Source organism: Mytilus edulis, chromosome 10 (genome assembly GCF_963676685.1).
Source record: "Mytilus edulis chromosome 10, xbMytEdul2.2, whole genome shotgun sequence".
In the NCBI taxonomy this organism is placed as follows: domain Eukaryota; kingdom Metazoa; phylum Mollusca; class Bivalvia; order Mytilida; family Mytilidae; genus Mytilus; species Mytilus edulis.
In genome coordinates this window covers 12293303-12309768 of record NC_092353.1, presented here as the reverse complement: position 1 = coordinate 12309768, position 16466 = coordinate 12293303, and the positions used below count along the sequence as shown (strand labels likewise).

At 33.0% G+C, this 16466-nt stretch overlaps 1 protein-coding gene across 2 annotated transcripts in view; it reads left to right on the top strand.

The window, feature by feature from the left end:
• The first annotated feature begins 2039 nt into the window (after positions 1 to 2039).
• Positions 2040 to 16466, top strand: part of LOC139493471 (protein mono-ADP-ribosyltransferase PARP14-like) — an 89016-nt gene continuing 74589 nt past the window's right edge. The window contains exons 1-5 of one of the 2 annotated variants that reach the window (XM_071281879.1): positions 2040 to 2253; positions 5618 to 5724; positions 10150 to 10267; positions 13899 to 14075; positions 15314 to 15613. In XM_071281879.1, the coding sequence (XP_071137980.1) occupies positions 13922 to 14075; positions 15314 to 15613 (454 nt within the window). In that variant the 5' untranslated portion in view covers positions 2040 to 2253; positions 5618 to 5724; positions 10150 to 10267; positions 13899 to 13921. The other variant, XM_071281878.1, reaches the window with a different exon arrangement.

The window sequence follows — 16466 nt, the reverse complement described above, 5'->3', positions numbered from 1 at the left end:
GTTTGAAACAAGACTAAACTGTCTTCCCTGTCAAAATTTTGCACATTTTTTTTTTATTCTAATTGTCATTTTACGCGCGATCATGGTGTATCTGATAGTTGGTGACGCTGCTGTAATATGCGTAAGGATCTCCTCCAAAGTTCAGTCACTAATATGAAATTGCTAGAAAACAAGATTTGTGTATCGCCTGCGACGAAAGTCGTATTATGCGAGACATAGGTACTATAATATAAGTATCCTATGGCGGCGGCGTAAACTATCTGTAAAAAGCTTTATATTTCAGAAGTTAGAATACCAGGATGCTTCATATCTTGTATAGAGGACCCACCTGACCACGCGGAGTTTGAGGTTTACAGCACTCAACACTCGACCAGGTAAAACCAAATATTGGTAGTTGTTACTTCATTGTTAAGTACAGCATGACATTTAATAGTGATAGGAGAGACTCAACGGTTCGGCTCTAAGACAGAATAATATATTTGGGTAAGGTGGCATGTTTAACTTTGTTTTTACATAAAATATCTTATATACCTCATAAGATATCTCATATATTTAATAAGATATATCAATTATAAATAATTGGTATGTACTAGTATGTTGATTACTATTAGTTACATATGTGTAGAGCGAAGGTCGAATCCCCATATGGAATTTACTGACCCCATATATTCACAAGTACAATATGTAACGAATCATTATCTTACCGACTATCTTAACGTGTCATAGTGACCTATCAAAATTAGCAAGTCTTCAATTTCGTTAGCATTAAGAAACTACTTCCATTGATCATACAAACCCAGATGCCAATAATAACAACTTGTTAGCTTTAAATGTTTTTTTTTAAATTTATTTCAATCTTCATCAATTTCTTCGTCTGTTGGAACCTTTAAGATATTTTCTCAGTACCGTTTTGTTTTTATAAAGGGACGGAACACCATAATTACTAACCGTGTATTGAAATAAGCCCCGCCTCCCTACTAACCTAATATGGAATATCACAGTCTCCACGCGGACGCTTTTAGCCAATCAGATGCCTAGAAATGTATAGGAGGTAAGATAAATAACATTACACTATCGGCTGGTATCCATAGCACTATATCTAAAATAATCTAAGTAATGATCCATGTTTGGTAAATCATCATTTGGTGTAATTAGAACAACATGTAAATAAATCCATCAAAAACCGCAAGTATGCTAAAAGGTATACGTCATTGGTTAAAGGAAGGACACTATATACAAATCATTGGCTAAAAGGATCTAAAAGGTACTCCCCCCAAGATAGGAAAAATATATCTGGACAAGCTAATGGATGCCGGTTAGTATAGATGATAAACCAAAAACAAATATGATATACAGCAACAACAACAAAACGATTATAGGCTTCTGACTTGGGACAGCCACATACAGACTGTGGAAAGGTTATAATAAACTTGAGTTGATGGCGCCATATGTGCACATACAAGTCCCATGCAGGATGTATAGATTATAACATGCCCTTTTCCATATTGGCCCTGGTATCATCCCGAGACTCCCATATCGGCCTCGAGGCTTTAGCCGAGGGCCGATATGGGTCGAGGGATGATACCCGGGCCAATATGGAAAAGACATGTTATAATCTTTTTATCACATATTTAAGTTCTGCAGAAAAGAGAAAAAAAACGTAAATTATATCAATTTTATGATAAATAAAAGGTAAAATCTTAAGCAAATTATCACAAACGTGTTGTTAAGGATGCAATGACGTCACATCATTAGGAACAGGGCACAATATGGATATGTCTTTTTTGCCCCGGGCAATTTTGAGGTTATTGCATATGCAAAACCTAATGTATTCATAACAAATATGTGATAAGTAGCCTGTTTATTAAAGGCGAAGGTATGACTTGTATGTGTACTATTTCATAATATCATTTTGTGCTTACTTTATGAGGGTTCCAAGTAAAATCAGGAGCACAAATAAGGTTACCCTCTTAAATAATATTTGATTTTAAAAATTGTTAAATCAGACAAGCTTTTTGTAAAGCTTGTAGTTGTAATTTACAAATCGATTAAAAACGAAAGTAAAAGTAAAAGTAAAATACGCAATCAAAAGTGTGGTGGCGGTGTATATATTAAGTGTATAAAGAAGATGTTCAATCCAATAGTGAATAATCAACAATAAGGGATTCTACACTTCAAGAGGATTTTCCAACTGAAGTAGTTCATCTGGTAAACAGTTTGCAGTAAAGGTGGAAAATACAGAATAGGTAACAGGTAACAAGAATGGATTTTCACAAGAAAAGAAGTTGAAGTTGGAAGAGAGTGGCAGAGTAAAAGGAATTCTATATAGAGAGTTAATATGAGCAATGCTGATTTACGAAAGAAAATCTTTGAAAAGTGTATTTTGGTGAAAGGTTTTAACACAGAGACAAATTTCAATGCCATAAGACAAAATTTCCCCGAGTCTTGGCGGGGAACGTTAGCTACAAGGACAGCTGGCTTTAAGGCTAGTGATCAAGAATGGATTATTCAGTTCTACTCAACCGAAGGTTAAAACTTAAATTTACCTGTTTACAATATAATTATTTTAAATGCATATTTATTAATTTTAAACTGAAACCTACAACATATATGATCTACTTTCGGTTTAGCTTGTATATGAATACATGTGGAAATGAAAGTATTTTTTTTTATTCATTGGATTAATAAATGATGTTTCTTAGCATTCAATCTATCTTGTAATAAACCAATCGAGATGCAGCCTGACATGATTTAAAAAAGAGCTATCCATAGGAGGATAGGAATATGCCCTTAACCATCACAATTCATGATGCCATCAGGTGTTAAACGGTCATTTTATCATGATTCATCAAAACATCTGTATCATGATATGTCAGAGGTTACAATACTTAACCATTACCTTAACTTTTGGAAAGAATTTAATGTAGTTCATCAAAATCAGACAACCCTGTTTCCTCCCCCCTTTCCCCTAAAATCTGTCTCTTCAAACAAATTGGCATTATAAATTAAAAATAGATAAATAAACAATGCAGAAGTATATGATACATTATAAAAAGCAATAACAGCTGGAAAATCTGCAAAGAGCATCATGCATTGCATGCAATCTGAAGTTAACAACCAGGCCCTAGTCCACAATTAATTAATGATCCTGCTTTTCATTGTTCAGGAATATCATGAAAATAGTTCCCCTTAATTAAAGTGTTGGTTTTCTTTAATATGTAGAATTTTTTTTTAATTTAACAACTTTAGAAAATTGTTGTTCTAAGTGCATGAAGTGGAAAATATCACATTTCACTTAAAGCCTTACTCCATTTGAAAACCTAGATTACAAATTATTTTTGTCACAGGCTCATATAACATTTACTCTGGCCAATTTTTTATTAGCTGTGAAACTGTAGCTCTTAGGTCCTTATGTTATTTTTTGACTACATTTGTATTTGCGAACCATAGACTACTTGGTCCACAAATAGTCTGAATAAGTAAAAAAATAACATAAGGACCTAAGAGCTACGGTTCCGCAGCTAATTTTTTATAAGTCTGATACATTCAGAATGCTATCAATTACTTTAAAAAAGAAAAGATAATTATCTTAGACATTAAAAAGTGCACATATTTGTTTCTATTTTTAAGTCAAAATTTGATAGTTGAAATTGTTCTATTTCAAAGTCAAAATTCAGCTACCAAAGTTCAGATGTAAAAAAAACACATTTTCTATAATTGATACTTTGAAACTGTCAGACTGTGTAAATGTAACAAAATATTTGTTCCGGCGTGACATTTGTTCTGCCGAAACAAATTTCATATGAAATATGTTCCACCAGAACTTATTTCACAGAAAATATGTTCCAGCACTATAAAATTTGTTCCGGAACTAATTTTTTAAACAAGTGTGAAATAAGTTCCGGAACAAAAATTACAGCACCGTGAGTTTTGTTCCAATACTAAAATTTAAAAGAAAAGGTGAAATAAGTTCCTGTGATATTAGTTTTGAATAAAGGTATTTTATAGAAATCAATGAAAATGTTCTGCTCGAACCTATTTCACAGAAAATAAGTACTGTGCTTGCATGGGGTACATTTGCAATTGAATGCATGACTGTAGGATGGAGATAAGAAATAAAAGCAATTATAATGTATCATAATTTGTATCTATGTTTTATCGTTTATGTGGTATTCGACCTCCTTGTTTCCTGTTGATCTGTCATGGGTGTTCTAATCATACATGTACTTAGCTATGGTCATTGCAGTTTTTAAAGAGTGTGTCTTTTGTTTCTTTGTCTTTTAAAATAATGGATCAGTCACTTTGTCCTTTTTTTAAAAGTACAAATGTTCATCTTTAACTATGATACCTTTTTTTGGGGAATGACTTTTATTATTATTTTTTATTCTACTCTTTCCTGGTTCATAATTGTCATTTTTAGTATTATTAATTGAGTATGTTATTTAACTTTTGCTGAACTCCACATGATCCAAATTGGATGTTTACACTTTTTATTTATTACATTTTCAATATGATACAGACTAAATACATGTTTTATAATGACTTTAAACTGACTGATGACAAGTGCTCAGTATATAAGATAACTTGTTAAACCAGTGGAACATATTTCATAGACTAGGAACTTATTTCACCAGGTGAGGAACAAATCTCACAAATCCAGAACTTATTTCACCAGGTAAGGAACAAATCTCACAGACATGGAACTTATTTCACTAGGTATTAGGAACAAATTTCACCAACCCAGAACTTATTTCACCAGGTAAAGTGCGGAACTTATTTCATATAGATGGAACAAATTATATAGAAATTGTCTGTGTAAAAAGTTCTCCCAGAACAAATTACCTGTGAAATTAGGTCCACTGGAACTTTTTTCACAGGAACAAATTTTGGCTCACATAAACTGTCTCATATTACACCAAGCTTAAACCATGCAAAGTTTTATTGAAATTGGTCAAGTTTTTCACCCCATATAGACCACATTTAATGATCCCGCTGTCATTGTCAATGCAATTGTATAGTTCTCTTTAATTAAAGTGTAATTTTCTTGTTTTTCTTTCCCTTTCTCATACATTTCTTAGTTTTTATGGGGTATAAATGAAAGAAGAAAGCTGAAACAATTTTTTTATGTTTTATTTTAACTGATTTTGATATGGAAAGAGTGATAGTAGGCCAGGTGCAAAAAGGTAATATTTATAGTTGTTTAAACATCTCTTGAGATGTCTATAGGGGTACGGATGTGTATTAATTGGCTAACTTTGTAAGATTTTAAAAAGCAATTTTTCTGAAAGTTGAATATATTTTAAAACTTGTACTGTACATTACACACACAAAGGATTTGACAAAAAGAGCAGGTAAAATTTTGTTAATGCGACAAAACTCTTTTTTTTATTAATCATATTTATTATTTTATTTTAACTGAATTTGATATGGATATCATGGAAAAAGTGATTATGCCAGGTTATAAAGAACTAAAAGAGGAACTAAAGTGCTCTGTGGCATAAGAACCCCTATGAATTCTTAAAAAAAACCTCAACAAAATAAGTTTACCTGAAAATTGTACATTTATGATCAAATTCATCAATTAATAATGCTATTGTTTTTCTTTCTTTCTATACAGTTGCACAAGGATATATCACATTTATAGGCTCACTAGAAACATCAGAAGGAAATCTATCCATCAGTGATTGTGAATTACCATGTGATATCCCCGATGAATGGTTACAGGTTGGATGTTTAAAATATTATTTTATTTGTTGATTCTATTATAAAAATACAAGTTTTTAGATATAGGAAGATGTGGAATGAGTGCCAATGAGACAACTCTCCATCCAAATAACTATTTATATAAGTAAACCATTATCATGATTATAGGTAATTTTGTTCACTTGCAGTGCCATATGCTGTACCAAAAGTATATCAACTATAACTGTATATTGATGATATATACAGTCCGCCAAAAGTTAAGCACCACCGAAATATAAATGGCAATATTTTTTTAACTATTGCGAAAAAAATATTAATGTTTGGTGTTATGAATTACCTTCAACATACACTAAGAAAATCAATTACGACCAAAAAGATTGAACTCCGATAAAGCAGTCAAGCAACCTCTTATCAAATGTCATCTGCGCATTTACAAATACACAGTTTCTCCAGGTGGTCGTTTAAGTGTTCGTACATTGGTCAGTCGACTTCTCAGAGGCAACTGAAGAGCAAGTCTTGGTGTATAGAGACCTGTACTTACAGGAAGGCACTCCACCGTCAGGTTTTAATGGGATAATGACTATCTATGCTTGAACATAAGAAGCTGACAAAACACTCATTGTTCAGATGGTAGTCAGTTTCTTTTACTGCCAGTAGACGCCAAAATACGAATTTCGCGGGGAAACAAAACGGCCTATGACCAAAAACAATGTTTGCACAAGGACTGCATTCAGTGCTGGTGGTGTTCCAGTACGGGGTTGCTTCTTATACCGTTATAAGCTGGGTATGCATGTTCTGCAGGGTAGCATTAACGGACAGACAAACAGAGATTTGTAGCCTTAAAACATTTTAGTCCCTCATTTTAATAATCCCCCACTTGCGTCTACATTGCCAAGACTCTTGTACATGGACGACAACGCTAGAACACACAGAGCAAGGATTTTAACCGAGTCCAAAGAGCAAAAAGCCATTTTCACTATTTTTTAGCCTTCCATGTCCCCATACATAAACCCTATCAAACATGTCTGAGATACCATTGGCAGAAATCTCAATCACAGAGATCCACCTTCACAATATTTTGTCGATTTAAAAGTGGTATTTGTTGTTTAATGCAACAGATTTCCTAAACTAAAGCTTGAAGGCTTATTCCGAGAATGAAACGTCGTGTTTTGAAACTCTACCGGAAGTGAGGTTGTTATGCATGCTGTTGACTCAAATGTTGTCATTAAAATTGCCAAACATACCAAAGCTTATGTGTAGAAAGTTTTAATAATATTGGGTGATCATTTTTTGTAGAAAAATAAAATCAAAGTGAAACTTAAATTCTGTTTCTGAATTCAGTAATTTACACTATTTCTATGAATGGAAAACCTACATGCATAGAACCTTCATAAGTGACTAAAATTACATTTCTGGTTTGTTTATGGTATACATTAGCAAAATTGCTATATGATTGTTTTATTTTTTTCGTGGAATAATTGATTTTTTAAATTTGAAAAAAAATCTGTGCAATAAAAACAGGTGGTGCTTAACTTTTGGCGGATTGTATATATCACGAATCTATCCTTTACACATGTTACAGGTTTGCAAACCTATTAAGGTGACAGCTTCAAATTTAGAGAGATAGTTTTAACAAAAAAAAATCATTTTTGAAAAATTCTGAGAGTTGCAGTGTTAAGAAATTATTGTACAAATTTTATTATCAGATTACTTTCTTCTTTTTAGCTCACCTGGCCCGAAGGGCCGAGTGAGCTTTTCCCATCACTTTGCGTCAGGCGTCTGTCGTCGTCCTTCATCCGTTGTCGTCCTGCGTCCGTCATCGTCCTGCGTCCGTCGTCGTTAACTTTAAAAAAAATCTTCTCCTCTGAAACTACTGGGCCAAATTAAACCAAACTTGGTCACAATCATCATTGGGGTATCTAGTTTAAAAAATGTGTCCGGTGACCCGGCCAACCAACCAAGATGGCCGCCATGGCTAAAAATAGAACATAGGGGTAAAATGCAGTTTTTGGCTTATAACTAAAAAACCAAAGCATTTAGAGCAAATCTGACAGGGTCAAATTGTTTATTAGGTCAAGATCTATCTGTCCTGAAATTTTCAGATGAATTGGGCAACCCGTTGTTGGGTTGCTGCCCCTGAATTGGTAATTTTAAGGAAATTTTGCTGTTTTTTGTTATTATCTTGAATATTATCATAGATAGAGATAAACTGTAAACAGCAATAATGTTCAGCAAAGTAAGATTTACAAATAAGTCAACGTGACCGAAATGGTCAGTTGACCCCTTTAGGAGTTATTGCCCTTTATAGTTAATTTTTAACCATTTTTTGTAAATCTTAGTTATCTTTTACAAAAATCTTCTCCTCTGAAACTACTGGGCCAAACTAATCCAAACTTGGCCACAATCATCTTTGGGATATGTAGTTTAAAAAATGTGTCAGATGACCCGGCCATCAAATCAAGATGGCGGCTATGGCTAAAAATAGAACATAGGGGTAAAATGCAGTTTTTGGCTTATAACTCAAAAACCAAAGCATATAGGGCAAATCTGACAATGTGTAAAATTGTTTATCAGGTCAAGATCTATCTACCCTGAAATTTTCAGATGAAACAGACAACTTGTTGTTGTGATGCTGCCCCTGAATTGGTAATTTTAAGGAAATTTTGCTGTTTTTGGTTATTATCTTAAATATTATTATACATGTTATAGATAGAGATAAACTGTAAACAGCAATAATGTTCAGCAAAGTAAGATTTACAAATAAGTCAACATGCCCGAAATGGTCAGTTGACCCCTTCAGGAGTTATTGCCCTTTATAGTTAATTTTTAACCATTTTTCGTAAATTTTAGTTATCGTTTACAAAAATCTTCTCCTCTGAAACTACTAGGCCAAATTAATCAAAACTTGGCCACAATCATCTTTGGGGTATTTAGTTTAAAAAATGTGTCCTGTGACCTGGCCATCAAATCAAGATGGCCGCCACGGCTAAAAATAGAACATAGGGGTAAAATGCAGATTGGCTTATAACTCAAAAACCAAAGCATTTAGAGCAAATCTGACAATGGGTAAAATTGTTTATCAGGTCAAGATCTATCTGCCCTAAATTTTTCAGATGAATCAGACAACTCGTTGTTGGGTTGCTGCCCCTGAATTGGTAATTTTAAGGAAATTTTGCTGTTTTTGGTTATTATCTTGAATACTATCATAGATAGAGATAAACTGTAAACAGCAATAATGTTAAGCAAAGTAAGATTTACAGTTAAGTCAACATGACCGAAATGGTCAATTGACCCCCTAAGGAGTTATTGTCCTTTATAGTCAATTTTTAACAATTTTCATAAAATTTGTAAATTTTATTAACATTTTCCACTGAAACTACTGGGCCAAGTTCATTATAGATAGAGATAATTGTAAGCAGCAAGACTGTTTAGTAAAGTAAGATGTACAAACACATCACCATCACCAAAACACAATTTTGTCATGAATCCATAAGCTTCCTTTGTTTAATATTCACAAAGACCAAGGTGAGTGACACAGGCTCTTTAGAGCCTCTAGTTTTTTCATCTTTAAGATGAATTTTAATTTAGTCAATTAAAACAAAAACATTGTTATGATTGTACATCCTTTGGTGTTAATAAGTCATTCCTTGAGAATTGCATGATACAAAAAAACTCAAACCAGAGACATATAATACATATTATATATGTCTCTGCTCAAACTAATTATATAATGAATGTCATGAATGTAAAACTGTATTGCAGAAATTCTTATTTAATGCCTGTAATAGAAGGTTATGTGACCCATAAGCATACCTGTCAACTGACCCGTATTCTGCGGGTGTGACCCGGGACACCCGCCGGGTCATTGAAATAACCCGGGAATTCCGAAAATGACCCGATTTCACCCGTATTTCTTAGCCTTGAGATTGATTTTCATAAGTAATATTCCTTTGAAATACCGGCAAATTCGTAATTCTTCCATGAACAGGCAGTTCATTTAGCTATGTAAACTGTCAAATTAAGTGACCCATTAAGTGCATGGCTTCACTTGACAGCTTTGGTGTCAAACACACTGTTAATTAACACCAGTTACCTTAGCTTTAGGTCGTAAATAAATTGCACTACTGGTTTACAAACATATTTGAACTAGAGTTACTTCCCCTTATTTGTCACCATTCAAAATTATTCCTTATTTTTACGTTTTATGGGGGGGGGGGGGGGTCTTTTATGGGTGAAAAAGATTAAATCATAAAAATATAAAATTCAAATACATATTGAAAAATAACTTTTCATTATTTTTATACCTTTATACAATTTTTAAAAAAAAGTTGAAAATTATTTTTTACATTTTTACTTCCTTTAACTGTATTACTATATTTTATCATGGTCTAATTTCCTTATCAGATGAGAGATAAATATAATACCTTTACATGTTATGTTTACAAGGGGAACAAACCTTATACAGAAACTTCTATTCAATCAGACGAAGAAGGAACAAAAGAAGAACAGGAGGAAGAAGTGAAAGAAGAAGTGGAAGAGGACATACTTGAAGAAAAAAATGATGGTAGATACTTTGTTGTATTTAAGGAGATATTTCAGGACCTCCATAATTTGAATTGAAGATATATTTAAACAATTGAGGACTCCTGGAAAAATTTCAAGACCTCCACAATTTGATTTTAAATAAAATTGTTTTAGGACATCCACAATTTATTTTCAGGATATCTATGAATAGATATCAGGATATCTTATAATCAATTGTAGAAGTGCTGAAATCAAATTGTGAAGGTCCTAAAATAAATGTGGAATTCATAAAAATTAAGGATATCCTCAGATCAAACTAAGGAGATCCTGAAATATTTCAAAATATCCTGTAATTTTGATTTATGGAGGTTTTGAAATTGAATAATGGAGGTCCTCAGTGTTAAATAAACTAGTATCCATGAAAATGAATAAATCCATAGTAAATATAAAGAAATAATAGGAAATCGCAAATATTAAGGATAAAACATCTTGTTCACACATGACTTTCAGGACAAGTGAATCATAACTATATACTGTAAATTCAGAAAAAAAAATTATTATTGGGAAAAATGCGACAGAGTTGTAAACGCAATAATATAAACTGGCATTTTGAAATATTTTATATGAATTAAACAGGATATTTTTCAAAATCGTTAAAATTAAAGTCGCATTTAAGTCTAAAATGACAAAATCGCAATAATAAATGCAGGCAATAATATCTGAATTTACAGTATGCATGAACCTTGAATCCTATATGTTTGAATGTATGCTATGGAAATAAATACATATAAACCTAGCCACCTCCACATTCTGTTTGTGACTGTCCCACATCAGGTGCCTGCAACTAAGTGGTTGACGATTGGTGCTGTAGACCTTATTTTATTTGTTTATTGTTTTGTAAAATATAAATTAGGCTGTTGTTTTTTTTGTTTTCTCATTTGAATTGGGTTTTTTGTTGTTGGGGCCTTTTATAGCTTACTTTACAGTATGGGTTTGCTCATCATTGAAGCCTGTATGGCGAACTATATTTAATTAAGTTAACTTCTACATCATTTGGTCTCTGGTAGAGAGTTGTCACAACTTCTTATTTTTGTACATATGTAACAGGAGACGGTTTGACCTCAGTATTTTTCTATGTATAAAATATCTTTCTTTTATTATCTGTGAGTTTTATTTGTTAAAGTCAGCTATAATGTTAACTCAGCCTCTAAAGCTACAGGTATTTCTACATTGTAATGACGAGTTCCTTTTTATCGTGTGTATAAATCAACAATACCGTGAATATGTGTGTCTACTCTTCGAACCCACCTTTACCTATAAGTACGCCGACAAATCAATACTTGACATTGACCTCAATATCCCTAAGTTTTAACTACAAATTGAAACACCTGTAATCGGACAATTATATTAAATCAAGCGTAATTGATCTTATGGCTCGGAAATAATTAATTCCCGAAACACAAGTCTACTTGATATTTCCGACTATAAATTGTATAAAACCGTCTGTTAACCTTATGTAAAGGTTCGAACCACTGGACTCTGAGTCTCCTTTGCTGAAGAGATCGAGATAAGTAAGTTTATATAATTTAATAAGGTCTCTCAAAATATCAACAGATGTATATAATATTGCAATAACAATACAAAGTATCAAAGTCTCATAAAATATTACATTGTAAAATAATGTAAAAGCTCTTATCAAAAATTTAAAACGAATATTAAGTTTCGGCTTCTAAACAAATGGAATTTTACCGTAAATACCCTAAACTATTAAACTCTATTGTAATCTCCTTAAATATTAAATTAAAACCCCCAAAATATAAAAGATACTTTCCTCAATTCTTACTAGAACACGCTATGGACTAAAACCGGACCAAATAAAGCAACAAAGAATCACCCCGAGAAATAAAGCATATCGATTTATTCAAACCAAGTTGCAGTGTCTTATTCAGACATCGGGGTATAATACACCCGTAAGCCATTAATAATAAAGATAAACAACAGCGGTTTTATTCAAACCAAATGTCGATTATGTCTTATGCAGACCCTGGCTTTATACGATCAAGCAGCCGAATTAATAAAATATCTACTTTATATACTAATTACAGGTAAAGAAATAACAACTTTAACCAACCGTTATTCGATACAAACTTGTATATAAAGGTGCACTCGAAAATATTATATTCTAAACAACTATTGATTACTACCGAGAAGAAAAGAAAAGCTTTTAATCATTTATCTTATGTAAAACACCGAGAATCCTTACTGATTAACCAATAGAAATCAACTACACTTTTTAGTTTACCCTGGATACGAACATGTAAGCAAAATAATAACAATGAAAATGAATTGTAAATTGAAATAAGCCATCCTACATATAATTATACCCAATGCAACGAAGTTGCGGAGGGTATAATGTTTTTGACCCATCCGTCCGTCCGTTAGTCCGTCCGTCAGTCCGTCACGTCAGTCCTGTTTCTTGTCATCGCAACTCCTCTCAAACCACACAACAGAATTTTACCAAACCTTTTCAGATAATAAGGACATACTATGTAGTTGTGCATATCGACAGGAAATTGCAATTCAATTTATTTTCTAGGAGTTACGCCCCTTTGAACTTATTTACTTTAATGTACTACTGCAACAGTTTGTCATCGCAACTCCTCTCAAACCACACAACAGAATTTCACGAAATCTTTTTATATGAAAAGGACATATTATGTAGTTGTGCATATCGACGGGAAATTACGATTCAATTTTATTTCTAGGAGTTACGCCCCTTTGAACTTATTTGCTTCAATGTACTACTGCAACAGTTTGTCATCGCAACTCCTCTGAAACTACATAACAGAATTTCATGAAATCTTTTTATATGAAAAGGACATATTATGTAGTTGTGCATATCGACGGGAAATTACTATTCAATTTTATTTCTAGGAGTTACGCCCCTTTGAACTTATTTGCTTCAATGTACTACTGCAACAGTTTGTCATCGCAACTCCTCTGAAACTACATAACAGAATTTCATGAAACCTTTTCAGATAATAAGGACATACTATGTAGATGTGCATATCGACAGGAAATCACGATTCAATTTTTTTTCTAGGAGTTGCACCTCTTTGAACTTATTTGCTTTAAGGTACTACTTCAACAGTTTGTCATCTCAACTCCTCTGAAACCACACAACAGAATTTCATGAAACTTTGTAGATAATAAGGACATACTATGTAAATGTGCATATCAACAGGAAATTACGATTCAATTTTTTTTCTAGGAGTTATACCCCTTTGAACTTATTTGCTTCAATGTACTTCTGCAACAGTTTGTCATCTCAACTCCTCTGAAAACACACAACAGAATTTCATGAAATTTTGTAGATAATAAGGACATACTATGTAGATGTGTATATTGACAGGAAATTATTATTCAGTATTTTTCTTATACAATTTTTTTTTCTTATACTGATTTAATTTCTGCAATGACAATGTGGGGACGTGGGGTATGTGAGCGTGCTCACTAAGGTTCTTTAATTTTTAATATATAAAAACCGATTCCGCTACACATATTCCTAGAATTGTGCATTTAAATTTTTGAAATTTTGTACATTTTTCAATCTGCTGTTTATTTTCAATATTTTCAATATTTTTCAAAATTTATGTTTGCTTTTTTATAAGAACCAAAGAAAACTACCACCAATATGTTGAGAGTGACAAAGCTGCCTCCAACAACTACACAGGATAGCTTATTGTACTTTTTTGAGAACACAAGGAAGTATGGTGGTGGGGATGTAGAGGATGTGGAATATGATGAAGACACAGCATCAGCTATTATTACATTTGAAGAAGATGAGGGTATTTAACTTAATTAAATTAAGGCTTAATTATATCCCAGGCAAGGAAGTTGCATAGGGTATAATGTTTTTGACCCGTCCGTCTGTTGGACTGTCCTTCAGCCCGTCAGTCCTGTTCTTGTCATCACAACTCCTCTGACACCACACAACAGAATTTGGTGAAACCTTTTTATATAACAAGGATATACTATGTAGATGTGCAAATCAACAGGAAATAATGATTCAACTTCTTCTAGGAGTTACGCCCCTTTGAACTTATTTGCCTCAATATACTACTGCAACAGTTTGTCATAGCAAATCCTCCCAAACCACACAACAGATTTCATGAAACTTTGTAGATAATAAGGGCATACAATGTAGATGTGCATTTCGACAGGAAATTATGATTCAATTATTTTTCTTGGGAGTTGCGTCCCTTTGAACTTATTTGCTTCAATATACTACTTCAACAGTTTGTCATCGCAACTCCTCTGAAACCACACAACAGAATTTCATGAAACTTTGTAGATAATAAGGACATACTATTTAGATGTGCATATCGACAGGAAATTATTATTCAATTTGTTTTTCTTACAGTTATTTTATTTCTCTAGTGACAACATGGGAATGTGGCATGTGTGAGTGCGCTCACTAAGGTTCTTTAATTTGTATAGCTTCGCTTGTTGTTCTTCAGTAATGTCCCTTCATAACTTTGGAAGCTATGGCACCATCTGTGTACCAAGGACACATCCCCATTTTTATGCCCCACCTATGATAGTAGAGGGGCATTATGTTTTCTGGTCTGTGCCTCCGTTCGTTCGTCTGTTCATTCGTTGGTCTGACTTCAGGTTAAAGTTTTTGGTCAAGGTAGTTTTTGATGAAGTTGAAGTCCAATCCACTTGAAACTTAGTACACATGTTCCCCATGATATGATCTTTCTAATTTTAATGCCAAATTATAGTTTTGACCCCAATTTCATGGTCAACTGAACATAGAAAATGAAAGTGCTAAGTTCAGGTTAAAGTTTTTGGTCAAGGTAGTTTTTGATGAAGTTAAAGTCACAACTACTTGAAACTTACTACACATGTTCCCTATGATATGATCTTTCTAATTTTAATTCCAAATTAAAGTTTTGACCCCAATTTCACGGTCCACTGAACATGGAAAATTATAGTGCGAGTGGGGCATCCGTGTACTATGGACACATTCTTGTTATAATATTTAAATCTTAAAAAGAAAAAAGATTTTTTTTTTTTTCAGCTGTTGACATCGTTTTACAGAAAATGCCTATAATGTTTAATAACAAAGTTATAGAAGTGGAGGCCCATAATGTTAATGTGGAAGAGTCTATGGAAATAACTGAAGAATATGACAGTAACCTAAGTACCAGTGAACCGTCCCCGACCTGTACAATAGAAGTGAGAGGAATGACAGATCGTACAACACAAGACACCATCATGTATTACTTTGAATCAAAAAAAGGTGCTTATACTGATGTAGAGACCATTGAGTATATAGAGGACAAAGACATGTATTTAGTTACATTTCAGGATGAACAAGGTAATCTATTTTTATGGGATACGATTGCTTTCAAGCAATCTGTAGACTTTTACCGTTGACTCAGAGCTCATTCCTTCACGTCAACCGTTTTATTCTAAACATTCAGCAACATCTCAGATTCTTATGATTGTCTTGCTTTAAAAGGTAAAAACAAGCAAAAGGATTGAACATAAACAACTTTCCTGTAATGTTCTTCTCATAATCTTCATGTTTAATTTTTCCCTTGACTTATATGCGTGTTTTTAACAACACGGAAAATCAGAATTAGCAGTATTTATATTTAGTGTTTTTATTAATTTAGAAACACGTCAGAGGGAATTCCCCAGTTTTGATAAATGCGAGAGTTCTTTGAATTCCGATAATTCTATTTCTGTCATATAAGAACTGAAGTGGAGTTTTCTATATTTTACCGTTATGAAACTGATACGTATACTGTACTCTCATAAAGAAATTGAGACTCGTTCATCATATCATAAATTAAATAAACGTTCTTGTTCCAAATCGCAAGTCGCGGGTTTGTTTATGTATTAATGCGCATGCGTATAGTTTTCTTGATTTCAAGGGGTATCAGATTGAGTGGTTGTTCTGGATTCCCCGCTTATTAATTAATTTGAAACTCATTGGATTCTTTCTATGTCTGTCTGCTATTGAGGGTTTAATATTGTTGTTGCATAATTTAAAATCATATGCATCATTTAAATTAAAATCAAAGTTTTACCTATAACACCCCTTTAGCCGAAATGGAGTCTTCCATATTATTGTTTCGAGTTGTCTCCCTTTTAGAAGTATTTCCCGTCAAAATCGTCAAGAAAAATTTAACTCGTTAGATGTCGATAAACGATCTCAATTTAAA